An 18482-nucleotide genomic window follows, 5' to 3' on the forward strand; every position below is an offset into this window, starting at 1 on the left:
GTGGCTAGGTGGCCCAGTGGATAAAGCACCGGCCCTGGAGTACCTGGGTTCAAATACGGTCTCAGACACTTAATAATGACCTAGCTGTGTGGCCTTGGGCAAGCCACTTAACCCCATTTGCCTTGCAAAAACATAAAAAAAAATGAAACAATGTGATAGGAGTGAAGGTGGCATTAAAGTAGAAGATCTTCTTTGTCAATACCATTTGGAAGAAGTTGAACATAAAAAAATGGTGATGTGCCATGCTCTGAAATTTTATAATTGTAAATCATTTCCAAAGGCTATCTGCTGTAATATTTATATCTGGAATATATTCTTGAATGAATGAAACTTGTATCAGATTTAGATAAATGAATATTGCTGTGAGAAATATCTATGAGATTCCAGAACTGGATAATTCAACATCATTAAATGTCCTGGTGAATACAATTGGAAAATTGTGTAAAATCATTAAAGAAGATGTGGGAAAACATGCTTAGATTGGGTACCCAGGGCATACAAAGCATTATCAACAAATTAGAAGAATATGATAAATTTTTCCCAGGCCTTTGTGCTTTTAAGTCTATTTCATTTTTTTTTAATTTTTTTTGCAAGGCAATGGGGTTAAGTGGCTTGCCCAAGGACACACAGCTAGGTCATTATTAAGTGTGTGAGGCCGGATTTGAACTCAGGTACTCCTCATTCCAGGGCTGGTGCTCTATCCACTGCGCCACCTAGCCGCCCCTGCCTTTGTGCTTTTATACAGAATCTACTTCAGATTTTAGAAGTCAACAACTTGAATTCCATCATTCCTGAAGTAAAGAAACCAAAGTTAATTACAAACTAAAGAAAATGAAACCTTTCTTTTTACTATGTAAATTTTATCTGGAATATATTTTCTTTGTGACTGGTCTGACAACTTGCATATCAACTTGCATAATTCACCTTTTTTCTTCCACCCTGAATGAATACTGCTGACTTGGTCAATCTTTATTCTTAACAAAGTTAGTCTTTGCTATTTTTATCCCTATATTCCCTATATCCCTATCTCAGAATTATGTAGCATCATTTGGGTTGCTGAATAATTGGACTCTTGAGTTTTCTAATTTTTCTTCAGCTGTTCTTGACTTATAAGATTTAAGGAAAACTGCTTATGTTTTGGAAACGGAGGCTAATGATGTGTTAAGTGTTGGCATAAGGTTATTTGCCTTTAAGATTTCCTTTGAGATTTGAAATTTAGAACTCTAGCATCTTTGGTGCAAAGGAAATAGTATTGGACTTGTTGATGACATCACTTCACTAGCAAGTTTAGGTGAAAACAGTTCCATATCCCTGTCAAATTCATGGGAGGAAAGAAAAGGAAAAATGTTTTAAAATAAAGTCAGGAGAAGGTGGAAGTTTAATACTAATTCTTTCTTTTGTCTAACCCAGTCAGTGGCAAGCTGCACCTTAAATTTAACACTTTATATGTCATGCCAAGACAAAACAATTTAGATAGATAATCTGCTGTTGGCAGAAACAGTTGCTGTTTTAAATTGAGAGATAAAAGTCAGAGGTCATAGGTGAAAAACATTTTAAAAAAATTTTCTGGGGGGGGGTGGGGGTGGCTAGGTGGCGTAGTGGATAAAGCACCAGCCTTGGGAGTCAGGAGTACCTGGGCTCAAATCCAATGGTCTCGGACACTTAATAATTACCTAGCTGTATGGCTTTGGGCAAGCCACTTAACCCCATTTGCCTTGCAAAGACCTAAAAAAAAACAAAACAAAAGCAAAGTGTACTTCTTCATTTGTCCATCATAATTCTAGATTATGTGTAAGTGAGACGAGCATGAAAAAGCTAAGATTAACAATGGAAAAAAACCACTGTCACCCATTCATTCAATAAATATTTATTAAAAAAAATTTCTTTCTATGATGGGATAAAAGAGGTCAGTAACTCAAGAAAGGGCTGTAAAATATACATACATATGCAATATGTAGTTGTATATTTTTAGAAATGTGACTGAAGTAAGTCTTTTATAAAAATAAAAGTAATTATTTGATAGGATGAGAGAAGATAGGCTGGTCAAAAGGTGAGGATGAGGAATGACAGGAAGACTGCTAGGAAGTCCCAATAGAACTTTCTTGTAAGCAGGAAAAAATGAAGAAGGACTATTGGGTTGACTGCTCATGGCAAATTTATGAGAGAAACATGAACCAGCACCACACAGAATTAGGAATTATGGATGTATGATTATTTACATTACTGGAAGGAACTTCCTAATTGATATCAGATCCAATTGAGCATCTGGGTATCTATGATACAAGATCTATAGAAATACAAAATAAAACTGTTTGGCATTTAAAGTCCTTCACAACTGATTCAAAACTATTTTCCCAGTACTAAAATGCATCACTCCCTTGTACATACTCCATAGTCTAGGCAAAATTTGTATATTCTTATATTCTGTTCCTTCAACAGAAAGCCTTGAAGTTGGCTATTATTATGGCACTTTAAAACAGGGATTATTAATCTTGGGTCTGTGAACTTTAAAAACATACTGCAATATCCCATTTCAATATAACTGTCTCCTTTGTAACTATGAATTTTTATTTTGTATATTTTAAGGGTTCTACACAGACAGTCATGTCTAATTAGCCATCTTCATCAGACTGTCAAAGGGGTCTATGTCACAAAAAAGGCTGAGAATCTCCATTTTAAAAAGATTTATAAAAACACATCTTTTTTATTAAAAGACTAAATTTTTCAGCCAAGTCTCCCTGGCTTTTGTGACTAAGATTGTTCCCCAAGATTTGAATTTAAAATTCTGGCTACCAAAAACACAATTATTTTTAAAACTCTAGTCTTGTGCCACTTGGTATGCACTATTATTATCATCCCCAAAAGTACCTATTTGTGTTTGCTGCCCAGCGTTTTCTGTACAGCCATATGGCCTAGCCTAACCATTTTCACAACATCCAAATAAAGCACTTCAGAATTCCTTACAGTTTTATAAATTTCAGACCATTGGCACAGTTTGTACCCAAGCATCACTCACCAGTTGGTGCACAAAGGAGAAGCTTATTTAGGGTATGCTGATGTTAAAGAACAGACATGTGTTTAATGATGTGTTCCAAGAGTCAGCTAACAAATTTACCAAAAATAAGCACAGATAAGTACATAGAAGCATAGGCTTAAAGTTAGAAGGAATCTCAAAGATCACTGTACAAATGACATTGGTACAAAATGTTTATATTTTCCAAATCTGATTTAACTCCGAATTTTCTCTTCTGTCCACTTTTTAACATGACTCAAACTAATTTTGGAATGTATATTTACATAAGCATTAAAACAGCAAAACAAACTACAAATTTCTCTGGAAAAAAATCTTTTTTTAAAAAAACAAAACTGAGGGGCAGCTAGGTGGCACAGTGCATAGAGCACCGGCCCTGAAGTCAGGAGTACCTGAGTTCAAATCCAGTCTCAGACACTTAATAATTACCTAGCTGTGTGGCCTTGGGCAAGCCACTTAACCCCATTGCCTTGCAAAACAAACAAACAAACAAAAACAAAACAAAACTGAAAAAGACTGACAAATTGCTTTCTGTGGGGGGTGGGTGAGGGAAGTAAGATGGAGGAAAAATTGTAAAATTGTAAAAATTGTAAAATTGTAAAACTCAAAATAAATAAAATCTTTAATAAAAAAAGAAAAAAGGGGCGGCTAGGTGGCGCAGTGGATAGAGCACTGGCCTTGGAGTCAGGAGTACCTGAGTTCAAATCCAGCCTCAGACACTTAATAATTACCTAGCTGTGTGGCCTTGGGCAAGCCACTTAACCCTACTGCATTGAAAAATCTAAAACAAACAAACAAACAAACAAAAAAAACCACCTGACAATCAGGGATAAACTTAGTCTTCAAATTAGTAACTTAGGAAATGAATTTGACTCTGCCTAACCCTGACTTTGTAAATCCCAAATCCCAGATAAAAATTTACTTGCTGGTACCTCAACATGAATTTTCTGTTTTGGCACATCCCAAATTAAAATGAGAAGTTAAAGAGAATTGTCTCCCTATATGTTACTAAACTGCTTTTCCCTTTATGCTTTCCTATAGTCAGACAAAGTAAAATAGAAAGTACATAATATATATTTTTCAGGAAAAATAAATGAAACTTTATCAAATGCAGTTGTTAAAATTATTATGCACACTGATTATGGTCAAGTAGAAATTCTATGAGGTCAAATGAGCAGATCCTCACAGGCTTTAAAAGACAAGACTAATTTAAACAAATAATCCTAACCAGCTTCTAATGGGCTATAATTTGAGATCAGAAGTTTAAGAAATTAAGTAACCATTACATGGGTCAGTTGGATGGAATATGCCAACTTTATATTTATTACAATAGAGAAATTCAAGATTACATTAATTTGTATGATTTAAGTTTTAAAATAGTCAAACATTTTCTTTTGTCATATGCAAAATTGTGTTTGTTAAAAGATGCCAAAGATCTGAGATGATGTCTCCCATCATACCTGAGATCTTTCTAGTTATAATTTTCACCAACTTACCTTTTTGTGATAAATACTACAGAGTCCTCTCTCTATATCAGGCAATTTGCATAGATGATTTTGGATATGACCAAACACACTGGACTCAGAGAGGAGAATCTCCGACACTGCATCAAGTCGAGCATTTATTTCCCTGTTAGAGAGGAAAGATTGCAATTATCTGAAAAAAAAATCCACCTGTAAGTTAGGAGCCCTGCTCCTTCATAATATAGATTCTTTACAATATTATACAGTTGGGACTTGTAGAAATTTCATAGCATGTTAGATACCTTTTTTAAAAAAAAGTTAGAGTTGTATAAAATTGGTCTTGCAGCAAAGTAAGTGAGACCCTCACCAATCATTTGCTTTGCTAGGGACAGGGATCTTTATCCCTCTACTCTTTAATTACTATTTATTTAGTCAAAAAACATGGAAAATCCACAGATTATATCTGCATGGAGATATGACAGTGATCCTAATTGGAGTGATTGAACAATGACCATGAAACCATGAAATGATTAATTTGATTCATTTTCTGGTGACTAGATTGCTTAACTAAACCTCACAAAAATGAAAGAATCTTAAGAAAAGATCGTAGCTATAACATAACCTTATTCTATGAAATACTGTTATCTCCAGTCTAGGAAACTCAGCCAAATGATTTGCCCAGGTCACATAGACAGAATTTACCTATTCCAGAACTTCTTGACTGTCCAGTGCTCTATCCAATGTACCCATTTGGCTTCCAATCAAGAAGTGTTTTTTACTCATAGTCTTCCTAATAATTCCATGGGGATCAGGTCTCTTTCTAACAAGCTAAAGCACCATGTTGTTCCTGTCCCTTTGTTCTCCTTCCACATTCAATAACTATTTATGGAGTACCTATACAGCTACAGGAAGCATCTTCAGTAGCCACACCCTGATGAACTGTCTTGGTGGATGGCTAAACCAGGTTTAGAGTAACTAACAGATCTCAAAGCTATTGGTGAGTTAGGAGTATGTCTACCCTAAGCAGGGAAGACTTTCTCCAGGAAATAGAGAATGGATGAAAGCAATTTGTTCCAACAGCTATTTAGGTGGCTCAAGCAAGGATATGAAACACTTAGATCTTTGGTCAGACATTGAAGACATCCAGGTCATCCCCTTAGAGATTGGGCTACTACCAGTCATCTTGACTTTTGTCCTACCATTGGGCTTCACTGACTCAAGAAGAAAGAGTGAAGCTGATGATTGAGCAATTCTGCCTCACTTTAACTCAATTTACAAGCAAATTAAGACATCACTCATGACATCATTGGTCCTCTTTGAAAATGAAGGATGTACAACAATGGAGTATCTACTATGTATAAACATATTTCTGGCCATCATTGACTTTGATAGCTTTTCTAATTTATGAAGGAAATATAAGCAATTGAATCTTCAGACACCATCAAAGAAGTTTTAATCCACTCTATGTGACCATCAACCTACTACTTTGGTTTTATCTCATACTACTTCTTTTCACATATTCTAATATCCAACCAAATTGAAAGCCTTTCTGGCACAATTCTTGCCTTGATCTCTCTCCTATCACCAAGCTTTGTTTACATGATACTTTGTGCTTAGAATGGATTATCCATCATTTTCCACTGGTTGAAGTCTCTCCCCTCCTTCATCCCTCCAACTGAAGTGCTACTTCCACCAAGAAGTCTCCTTTGCTTCTAATAAATTTTCAGAATGAGTATCTATACCTCAGAATTGCTGAAAATCAGGCCTTGATTATTTGGTTGTCTATCTGGACATAAGCAGATTAAAGTGAGTGTAAACTTTTTTTTCTGGAAAGAATCAAGTTATCACATATTTGCCAGCTCAACCTTGTATTGCTCCATAAACATTGCTTAAGCTCAGCAGAAATGCAGTAGAAGATTCAGAAAATGAAGTTATAACCAGACTGGAGGCATTTATAGAGCACTTTAAATCCATTATCTCATTAGAGTTTCAGAACATCTCTGCCTGACTTTTTTGACAACCTCCCCACACGAGCCAAAGTAACATGCCTCCCTTAACTTTCTCAACAGTTTTTCAGGATCTTTCCTTCAAGCAAGAGGTTGATCAACAAGCATTATTGGCTACCTACTACGTGCAACAAACTGTACTAAGACAAAAAATTCTACCTCTATCTAAGAAGCATATACTCTAATGGAGAAGATATAACTATGGAATTGTACACACATACACTTAGCAAAAATAAAAAGTTAATAAAAATGCAAACAAAAGAGTTTGGAAGGATGGACACTGCTGTTCAGAAGATCAGGAAAGGTCATGGGTGGAAGATGACATCTGATTTCTGAGTTGTCCCTTAGAGGAAAAGAGGAACTCTAAGATAAGGAGGAAGTGCATTTTAGTAATGGGAGGGGAGACAGCTAGTGCTGGAGATGGTAGATGGAATATTCCATCATGTAATTAAGGAGAGAGAGAGAGAGAGAGAGAGGTCAGTTTGACTGGACCACAGGAATAGGGGGGAAAGTAATGTCCAACTAGGATGAAAAGAGAAGACACTGGAGTTGACTGAGCAGGAGTAACACTTAGCTTACTTTCCCTTGTCTTAAAGTTGTTTTTGTGCATCTTTTTTTAGAATTCAAATTTCTCAAGAATAGGGAATATGGCAATGAATAAAATGTCTGCTGAATGATTAAGTAATCCTGGGTGTGCTAGTTCATCTTTGGAACTCAGTTTATTCACATGTAAAGCTGGGAGGCTGAACTAAATAATCTCAAAATTCCAGATTTAACATTCTGTGATTCTATATACCCAACTCATTTTAATTTACTAAATTTACTCAAAGTCTATTATGTTCCAAGCTAGATCATAGAGATAAGAAAGATAAAAACAAAACAATTCACAATCTCAAGGGGATCAGGTAAGACAAGAGGGACAACATGTACACATGTAAAGAAATTTAGAAGAAAGGAAAGAGCACCAACAATAAAAGAGATAGCAGCAATCTGCAGAAGTGGCATCTGAGCAATCACTAAGGGAAATAAGGATTCTAAGTAGTGGAGGAGGAAAAAGAGAACATTCTAATGGGGAAACAGACAAGCTGGGCTAAAGGATGTAGGTGGTGGATGTAATGAATTGTACCAGAACAGTTGAGTTTAGAGTAGACTTCATGAGAAGTACTGATGTCTAGTTGGCCTAAAAAGAAATAGTCTGAAATCAGAGTATCAAGAGTCTTAAATGCTTAAAAGAGGGTATATAGGAAGGCAAGCCTAGACTATATCTGTTGACAAAGGAACAGTTTGGCTAAGTATGTCAAAGCTTCTCACCAAAAGGTTGATCACTGGGTGACCAAGTCCTTGGGCCATAGAAATAACTCATTATGTTACATAAAATCTAGAGATTCAAGTCATAAAAGCTGAGAGTCATAGGACTAAAAGCTGGAAGATTAAGGCTAGAGATCTTCCAGTTCAGCTTTTCTTGTTCTAAAGGTAAAAATTGAATTAGGACTAATTCTAGATCTTAGCTGAGTCTAGAGTGAGAGGTCTGGAGGTGAGAAGACCTGAGTTCAAATTCCACTTCAGACATTTACAAGCTGTGTAACTCTGGGCCTCAGATTCTTCATTTCTAAAATGAGCTAGAGAAGGAAATGGAAAACTATTCTAATATCTTTGCCAAGAAAACTCCAAATAGTGTCACAAAGAGTTGAACATTACTGAAGTGACTACAGTTATCCCTTCCACATCACAACTTTCCCCATTGGTTATGATAATTAAAGGGTCATATTTGTGCTTATGAAATATTAAGAAGTAGGAATTTGGGGGGAGTTTTGCAGATATCACAGATGATACACAAAGGTCAGTGGATAACAAAGAAAAAGTTTAGAAACTCAGAAATGCAAAAAATATATATGGAGTATTATATAATATCAAGAAAAAGAGAAAGAAATCTATGAAGTTAGAAGACTGCTTTTCTGGTATGAAGGGAAGGCCAAATAATTTTATGTGGATTTTTGAGATTGCAGGGGTGACACAAGCCTAAACCCTGAAACGTGGAAGGGATAATTCTAAACAACAATAACTAGATCTTAAAAGTTATTATTGAGTTAAGTTTTAAGAAGGAAAAGAAGTGGAGAGGACAAAAAATATAATCCTGCTAGGGGAACAATACCACAAAAAAACATAATTCATGAGGTATGAGAAACACAAAAAAAACTTTGACAGCCTAATAATGCCCTTAAACTAGCCAGTGACTAATATTTATTTTTTTCTCTGAAATTTTAAAAACGTGAATTTAAAAAGTCAGGATTCAAGAGGCTATCTGTTGCACTCTTCTGAGTTCTCTATGCTCAACTCAAGAAGTCATTTTACCTCAGACAAGAGTGAGCAGATAAGGATGAGCCCCATCCCTGCTAGTGGGTACTTGCTAACAAAGGAATATCCCTCTTGAAGATCCATGAGCCCCCAAAAAGAAATTGATTGACAGGGGACAAAGCTCAGCACTCCAGGGAACACAAATGACAAGATATCCTGAGTCATGTCTGTAGTATTTTACTCTGAGCTGGTCACATGAAACTTATATGTGAAAGGAAGAAAGAGAAGGTTCTTATAGCCTCATCATAGGAGATCTCCTTTCTCTCAAAGGACAGGGGAACTATAGTTACAAAAGTGAGCACAAACTTACCAAGTTTGCTATTTTAACTCTTTTAATTTCCTGATGGCAGTGGTTAGACCACAATTTGTTATAATCTGTTATAATGATGGTCAATTTCTGATTCAAATAATGAAGTCTCACATAGACAATATTTCTTATTCAATTATGTTTTAAATAAAAAATATAACACTTCTATTAAAAGACCTAAACAAACATTAGAGAATGACATAGACAGTCCTAAAAAAATAAAGTTTCTAAAGCAAGCAAACACAAGGTCAAGTTGGTACCTGGGATGCTAGATGAACTTGGATTCAGGAAGAACTGAGTTCAAACATAGTCTCAGAAACTTACTAGCTGTGTGACCTTGGGCAAATCACTTAACTTGACTACCTCAGTTTCCTCATATATAAAATGAAAATGATATTTGCATCTACTTCCCAAGGGTATTGTAAAGATAAAGTAAGATAATATCTATAAAGTGCTTTGCACATCTTAATATTAATCATCATTAGTACCATTCTTAGTAACCCCTAACCTATGAATCACAGCTTAATCTGACTTTTATTCCCACACTTGAATAGGATACTTCCTTTAACTGTTTGACTCTTTATATTTTACAATCAAAAGGCTGTCTTGAACTATATGGATTCCATAATCAACTTGAGCTGTTTTCTATTGCCTCTAAGAAATAATATATAATCTTTGAAAGCCTTTTATAGTCTGACCCCAAACAATCTTTATGAATTCATAATGGTTCTCCTTTCTGCAAACTGAAATTTGAACAGTCTAGCCTTCTTTTTGTTCCACCAAAAAAATATACCACTTCCTATCTTTAAGAATGTCTTTACATTGAGACTGTCCCCACAAATAATCCTTCACTTCTTTTAGGACATAGCTCAAGACTGCCCTCCACATGAAGTTTTTCCCAATCCTAAGTGCTAGGGCCTCCTCACAAACTCTTTTGCATTTAACTACGTTGCATTTATTTGTTACATATACCATAATGTACATGTATGACTCTATATTACATATGCATGCATATGTGCGTATATAAAAATATACACGCGCGCGCGCGCACACACACACACATAAATACATGAGATTCTCAAGGAGAGATACAGACATGAGCTTCTTGTCCTCCCTTTAGAATGGAAGCTCTTTGAGAACTGGGGTCATTTCCTTCTTTGTACTTCTATCCCCAGAATCTACCATAATGTCTGCCATTCAACAGACACTTAACAAATACTTGCTGACTGACTGGCATATAGACAGATCTGTCATCACAGCAGTTTCATCAAATGGCAAGTCCTCTAAATCCTACATGATGGATTTTCTTATTTAACCAGCAGTTTTCAATAGTGTCATTAGCTGATCCTAAATCTCTACCTGCTTGATAAAACACAAAGAAATTGCCAACAAGAAAGGAAAACCAACATCTCTTGTGCCCCAACTCCTGACTTTTCACCTCTTGAATGATGTGGTTGCTGACAGATTTGTTAAGGGCAGCATGATACCACTGTTGTGTGTGTGTATCAAATCCTGTGATTCATTATGATAATCATCTACTCCTGAACAACTGAGAATTGATAACATTTGAGATAAATCAAGTTGAAACTAAATATGTATCAGGACAAGAAACCTTCTTGTATTCTTTTAATACAAAATAAACCCCAGAAAGAAAATTATACTTTTAAAAAAAGAATATTTTATTTTCCCAATAACATGTAAAAACAATTTTAACCTTTTTTTTAATTTTGAGCTCCAGATTCTTTCTTGCCCTTCCTCTCCTCCCCCCTCCTTGAGATGGTAAGCACATTTGTAATCATGTAAAACTTAATTCCTAAGAAAACTATACTTTCAATAAAGCATAAAGAATCTCTGAGAAGAGATTATGCTCAATAATTAATCCACAAAGGATTTATTAAATTTAGTAGAGGAAACTTAAAAAAAAAACCCTACAGATTTCATGGGATAAGGCTTTGAAAAACAAAACTTGTGATAAATGATAATGTGATAAATAAATCTCTTGGTATTAATAACTAATTATTCAAACAGAACTAAGGGTTTTCCCCCTTATCAACTTCCTTAATCAGAAATCAACCAGAAATCTCTTTCAAAGATTTACCCAGGCCAAGATCTAATCAGACAGAAAAAGTAATTTTAAGTTTGGATTAACGGGTATATCAGTGCTTACTGTGTTTGTTCAGACAGACTGGGGAAAATATTGAATCCTCCTTTTTTGTCAGACAGGTGATATAGAAATTGCCAAGTTTCTTTGACTAAGATTTGGGTGATATAAATTAGTACTCTAAGCCCCTCATTGCAATACAGTCCAGTCTCTCATTGTGATATTAATTTTCTCATTAATTGTTAACCAATCAGATGATTGCCACCCTCAGGCATACCTACTCTTGCAAGATCATATAAACTGTGAGCCTACCTCCATGAGGGATATTTGGTCTAAGAGAGTGACCATACTTTCATTAATAAATATGCTGGCCTTATTAATAAAACAATTAAATTACTCAGAAACTTTGTCTCTCAAGTTTTTAAAATGCCACACTGTGTTGAGTAGATTTGGGCTCTGGAAAAAAAATATAAAAGAAGTAACTTGTCAAACCCTATCCAAAGAACAAAGATAGAACTAGATGGTAAACCACTTAAGTCTTAAGACAAAGCCATCCACACAACCAGATTCATTATATAAGCACCAAAGTAAACCATGTGGAGGAAAAAAAAGCTTAGGAACAATACTGTATCCTGTAAGGATGTCTTAAGACAAGGTTATTAACAATCACTATATTGAGAAAAATAGCACAATAGACAGGGAGACAAAGGGAAGTAGTCTTTTGGCATAATTATGTGGGAGAGACTGATCATCACTTCATCCAAACAGGAAACTGCACTATTATTTAGGAACAGGGGATGACAATAAAGACATTACTGCTGAGTGGTAAAGTGAAGTACTTGAGGATGTTTTAAGAGTATCACAAATTCTTGGGGCATGAAATGTAGGCACTTGTCATTTTCATTCTAAAAAGCAGGAAATGACTGAGTGGAGATTTCAAACATGATGGTGATTATTCTGGATCAGCTGACTAAATATGAATGTCACCACAGTCCTTTCCTTTTAGAAACAATGCTGCTACTGATATTAATCCTCCTTGTGAATGACTATACTCCAAAGGTCCCATATAGAGCTTTTTCACACCAAGAAGATGTGTAGCTGGACCTTTCACTGGTAACCCTATCTTCTCTGTTAACCAATGCAACAATGTTGTTACAGAAAGCTATACCTCAAACCAAAAATATGCACATGTGGAAGCATATAGCATTAAAGCCTCTTTTTAAGTTAAGATTAAAACTTAGGGGGTTAGGTAATGTAGTGGAGACAGCATCAGCCCTGGAGTCAGGAGGACCGGAGTTCAGATCCAACTCAGACACTTAATAGTCTAGCTGTGTGAACTTGGAAAAGTCATTTAACCCCACTGCCTTAAATAAAATATTTAAAAAAGATTCTAACTGCTGAGTTTTTCTACCTTTAAGTCCATTTGCTGCAATGAGTAGGATACAGCACACCCTAATGGATAGTGCTGCAGATATAAAGACTGATAAAACCCTTTCAAAGAGCTTACATTTTAATGGGCAGGTGAAAGGAGGGGGGGCATTTACACAACTAACCACATATCATAAGACAATGTTTGATAAGTCTGGGGCAAAATATTGTGAGAAATATGAGTACTTTTAGTTTGAGGAGAAAGGAGAAAGGAAATATTTGAGGAAGGCTTAATGGAAAAGGTGTTGCCTTATTTGCACCTGAAAGAACTTAATGAGCTGAAGATGGGGGGTGGGGAATGGGAAGAGAAAAGGAGGAGGGCAAAAGGGATTAGGGAATTCAGTCTAAATTGAGGAAATTGCATGAGAAGAGAGACACTGAGTTGAAAGATTGCAAAGAGGCAATTTTAGCACACACAAAAAACAGGGAATAATTTCCTCACAATTAAAGCTACATCACTGTGAATTAGAATGCTTCTAAGTACATACACAAAAACTGGATCACCACCAGTCCAGAAACTACAGAGCAAATTTAGGTTAATATTCCTTACAACTCTGAGTTTCTGTGACTAATAGAGGGCAGGATAAGAACAGGAAAGTTGTTCAGCATGGATAGAAAGATAGGCTAAAGTCTAGTTATTAAAAAACCTTTAACTCAGGACAGTACTAGAATACAACAAAATACTTGTAAATTACAAAAAGTTCAATAAAAGTAGCTTTAATAGGTTAAAAGAATACAATTTACTAATGCTTCCCTATATCACTAGAAGGCAAAAATTCCAGAAACAGTTAGATGGAAGAGGTCTCTTCCTTCCAAGCATAGTGTTGATTAACGACAGCCAAAACTTTGGAGAGTTATAAAAGATAACTCTAAAATTAAGCATTATGATGTCAAAGCCATTACTACAATAGTTCATTCCATAACTTAATAATGCCCAGATACCCAAGGATGACATGTGAAATGTAAAACCCATCAAATGTGATGACAACAACCCCAATTTTAGATCTTCTCTGCAGTGAAATGGAAGCATTTCAATAACAAGGAAGATAGGGCTGGGATGCTTGACTTGAAATAAGAGTCTGAGTTTAAATCTAGTCCCAGATGCTTAGTAATGGGTGACAATGGGTAAATCATTTAATATCTTTCAGACTCAATTTCTTCCAACTGTAAAAGGAGAATGTTGGAGTTGATGGGAAAGTTTCTTCCAGCTCTAAATCTATGACTCGATGAAAATAAGGGTCCTGAAAAGTGACAATAGTTACATATGTTCTGTAAGGTTTTAATAGTAGCCACCTGACAGGCACCATCATGCCACATCCTGAATAAGTTTCAACTGCGGTAAAGAGCACCATTCATCTTGAGATGGTTGAAAATGACTAATATAATCAATTTGTTAGTTGGAAAGAAATTATGGATTGGGCAGGATCATACCACACAGATATTTCAGTGGTGGATGCTCTGATTACCATATCACTAAGTCTTCATTCAACAAGTCTGAAAAATCCATTTTAATACCTGAAGCATTTCTAATTAAAGCAAAGATTCATATCTTTGAAATCAACAAGATCTGTGCTCTGGAGCAGCCTCAAAGCTTATGAATGTCCACACCTGCAGCTATGCTAAAGAAGAGATATCCCACAAATACAGTTGTGAACCAACAGTAATAAAACAGGACATGCAAAACTTTGTCAAATCATTTCAAAATGGGTTGCTTTCCAGCTCTGCCAAGGAATTATCTACAAAGTTATACTTTTGAGGAAGACATTTTTAGGGATACATTTGCAGAAGAGTTCTACTCATAAAAAGTCTGGTGTTTAAATTCTCCTTTCACCAGCACTGTAGTTTCTTTGGAAGCCAGTCTCCTCTGTACCCTGTGTCAATTAGATTTCTTTACTTCTTTTAATACTCCAACTACCTCCTCCAAAATTACCTTTATTTACTTTGTATCTAGTTATATGTATAGATGTGTTCCCTCTGATAAGATTTTAAGCCTTTGGGGGTGAGGACTTTCTTTTTTTGTCTTCCCTATCCCAGCACCTATACAAAATACCTCACATCTCTTTTGGTAATAAATGACTAATTGATGGGTCCAAAGTGTCATCCTTCTCATTCTCAGGACTCTTTCTATCCCACTGTTGACTGTTTGCTTGTGATCCTCAGGAAGGCACCCATGGTAAGAAATGACCTACAACTTATTATGACTCTGTATGGTTAATTATCACCAAATGTGACAAAACAGCACTCCTCCTACACCAAAATCACCCTAATCTGGTTGATTACCAGCAGCACTTGCAAATTCTCTAAAGCAGTTTTTAGAAGCAAGAGATCTAAGAAAGCAAAGGACAAAAGAACAAATAACTTATTAAGCCACACACAGGAAGTGAATTTGTCAAGGTTCTGGACAGGTGATTACCTAAACATTTTGCCACAATTATGCGTGTCCCCATGCTTGATCCTTTTATGGCTGAAGGAAGATAAATTGACGGGCACATGGAGAATTAGGCATGGCATCAGGAAAACCTGATTTAAACCAGCCTTACACAGTTACTAGCTGTGTGACCCTGGGCAAGATTCTTTACCTCAGTTTGCCTCGGTTTTCTCAACTATAAAAGAGAGATCATAAAACAGCACAAACTTCTAGACAGGGTGATTGAGAAAATCAAGTAAAATAACATTTGTAAAGTGCTTAACACATTGTCCAGCAGTGTCATATAAATGTTTTTTTCTTCCGCTCATTTCAGTTTCTCCAAGTGATAAATTATTTAGGGAATAGTTTCTCCTTTGTTATACCTTTTCTTCTCCCTTCATCCCAGCTGGGCATTTTTTTTCCAGGTTCTCAAGTTTGGGTTCTTCAGTCACCCCCAATTTCTTTCCTTGTTTTCTTATACATATGGATTTTTCTTTTTCATGGTTAAAAATCATTCAAGCTTTTTTTCACAGAGAAACAGTTAACCAGTCACACAAATTATAGCTGCAGCCTATAATGGCTTTCAAGGATAAGAGGGATGGATAATTTTCCCAGAAAGCATATGAGAAGCATGAAATCATAGTAATGTTGGTAACTGACAAAATGCAAAGGCTTTTCACAATATCACATCAGATGTTAAGAAAATGTGCAAAGCATTTAAATGGTAATCAAAACACTTGTTTCCATTCAACAGATGGATACATTTTATCTACTTCTGCCAAAAGAAAGGAAGTTTTCAAATAATGGAATCTATGAGAATTGACAATTACCAAATTCATATACTGCAATGCTTTCCACTAGGTGACCTTGAAGAGCTTCATAAAGTCACAATGTTACCAGACATCTTTCCTAATGAGATAAATTTAACTAATAATATTCCTACCAGTGGAGTTACTTTATGATAGCATTAAGGAACGCCATTGACTCTAAAGAATTAAAAAAATTACTGTCTCTCAGAGGCACATCTAAGTAGACTGCAATATATATAAAAAACAAATGAGGAACTAAGGAGTAAAGAATGTCACTAAAGAAATATATAAATAAAAAAGATAAGCTGGACATGTGGCAAGACTGAAGAATAATCAATTGCCAGCCTATGTGCTCCACTGCTATCTTTTTCATGTCCAGTTTAATGGAGGAATGTTCCCAGGATATTGAGTGGTCTCCTTCTGGCTAACTCACAGGAAGACATGAACAAGAATCCTTCAAGGAAAGCACAGATGGATTTCCATCTGTATCAATGGTATCATAGATCCTTTGTGAGTATCTAAGTTTAAGCACTCAGCTGTACTTCAAATGTTTCTCCAAAGAGTCCTTTAAATTAGCCAAGTTTTAAAATGAGAAGACAAAATCTAATTTATCTATCTTCATGTAATATAATTATATGACTTTATCTGACTTATAAGCATTTCCACAAGATTTCTACCAAGAATTCAAGTTCATGAATTTTTTCCTTTTCCCCCATTTTAGAGAAAGAAATGACTCTCTTGGGCAGTGGTCTCCAAGGGAAAACCACAGGGCAATCCCATGAGCCCCAGGAGATCACAGATTGAGCCCAATGAGGTATGTTGAACAAGCAATCAGAGGGTGGGAAGGTAAGTTGCATTTGCTCCTTCCTAAGATAGCCAATGGTGGGGTTTGTTTCCAAGACAACCATACCCACTCTTCTTCCCATTATAATTCTATACTTTCATACTCTATCCCCTTCCCACTGTTGTATAAGTACTTAACTTTCCCCAACTTTTATGACAAACTCCTAGGGAAATTATAAACTAATCCCAATGGAGCCAGTGCTCTGTTAATTTTGGGGAAAAAAATCATACTGCTCCAAAAGAGAAAAAAATTACTAATGAGATACACCACCACCCCCATATGAAAAAAAATCTCTAGCAGCTCTATTCTCTCTAGGACAAAATAAGAACTTCTCATCCTAGAAACTAAAGACCTTCACAATTTGATTCCAATATGCTTCTCTACATATTTCCTATTCTTTACTTTTATTTTTTTATATGTTCCAGTCTAGCCTACTAAGGAATTCCCCCCAAAATATTCCATCTCCATTGTCAGACTATCCATTCCATTATTCCTAGAATGTACTCTTTCTTCTCTTTCAAAATTCCTGGAATCCAAAGTCTCCTTTAAAGCAAGGTCTTTTCTGAGTCTCCCATATTAGCATTATAATTATATCACAATTATATTATAATTATATTCAACATTACCATTCCACAACCCCTAAAAAGTAAGCTCATTAAAGAGATGAAATGGTCTAGGTTGTTGATTTGAAATTATTATATTCCAATAAAGGTAAGTTTTTTAAAGTCAGTGACCAAAAGAATGGATGAAAGGGTTTCTGAATAAAGGCAATGGAAAAGCAAAAACAAATAAGAAATATAATTGTACTTTATAAATTTATGAACAATATAAGTAAAGATAGACTGATTGTTCAAATCCCAGAATAATAGAGTACTTTCTAAAGCTTGAAAGAGGTAAAGAGGAACAGTTCAGTGGCACAATAGAGAACTGGTCCTGTAGACAGGAGGAAATGAGTTCAAATTTGACCTCAGACACTTAACATTTACTAGCTGTGTGACCCTAGGCAAGTCCCTTAACTTTGACTGCCATGCAAAAAAAAGAAAAGGTAAAGAAAAGTTTTGAAATTCAGGTTCTGCACATACTCATAGAGAAGAAGGGGGGGGGGGGTCAGTTAGGTGGCACAGTGGATAGAGCACCAGTCCTGGAGTCAGGAGAACCTGAGTTCAAATCTGGCCTCAGACACTTAATAATTCTCTAGCTATGTGACCTTGGGTAAGTCACTTAGCCCCATTGCCTTGCAAGAAAGGAAGGAAGAAAGAGCGAGAGAGAGAGAGAGAGAGAGAGAGAAAAGAAGGGACTGTCAGCAAGATCCATAGCCACTCTAGCCCCTCTAAGGACTCTTGGCTGCACTCCCCTTCTCTCCCTGTTACCCCTGAATATATAAGGGGGTCTCAAGTGCTTGGCTACCCCCACATTCTCCAACACTGCTTTTTTTCTCATGTCATGACTCAAATTCTGCATTATGTCATACTTCTATATAGGTGCATACAAACAGTGGACCATCCATAGCCAGCTCTCTCCTCTCACCCTCCAAGCCCTTAACCCAAGCCCAAGCTCACTGTCTCTTCTTTCATACTAATACACTCAAGGTTTACCACACTCAAGTCAACCTCAGAAGCACAACACACCTCTGGCTTCTTCCTGACAACCCTGACTACTTCCACAGAATTAAGATCAGCCTCCTAGGCAATGGACAGAGATTTCAAAGGAATCCTTCCACAGAAGGACATG

General features: G+C 36.0%; 1 protein-coding gene and 1 pseudogene across 4 annotated transcripts in view; one reads left to right on the forward strand and one right to left on the reverse strand.

Moving 5' to 3' along the window:
- MSH3 (mutS homolog 3) overlaps nucleotides 1–18482 on the reverse strand; it is a 182242-nt gene that overhangs the window by 92782 nt on the left and 70978 nt on the right. For all 4 annotated transcript variants that reach the window (XM_074201747.1, XM_074201745.1, XM_074201744.1 and 1 more), the window contains one exon: nucleotides 4528–4660. In XM_074201747.1, coding sequence (XP_074057848.1) covers nucleotides 4528–4660 — 133 coding nt within the window. The remainder of the gene's footprint in view (nucleotides 1–4527; nucleotides 4661–18482) is intronic.
- On the forward strand, nucleotides 89–2612 carry LOC141503391 (centrosomal protein of 70 kDa pseudogene; annotated as a pseudogene).

Source organism: Macrotis lagotis, chromosome X (genome assembly GCF_037893015.1).
Source record: "Macrotis lagotis isolate mMagLag1 chromosome X, bilby.v1.9.chrom.fasta, whole genome shotgun sequence".
Taxonomy (NCBI): Eukaryota; Metazoa; Chordata; class Mammalia; order Peramelemorphia; family Peramelidae; genus Macrotis; species Macrotis lagotis.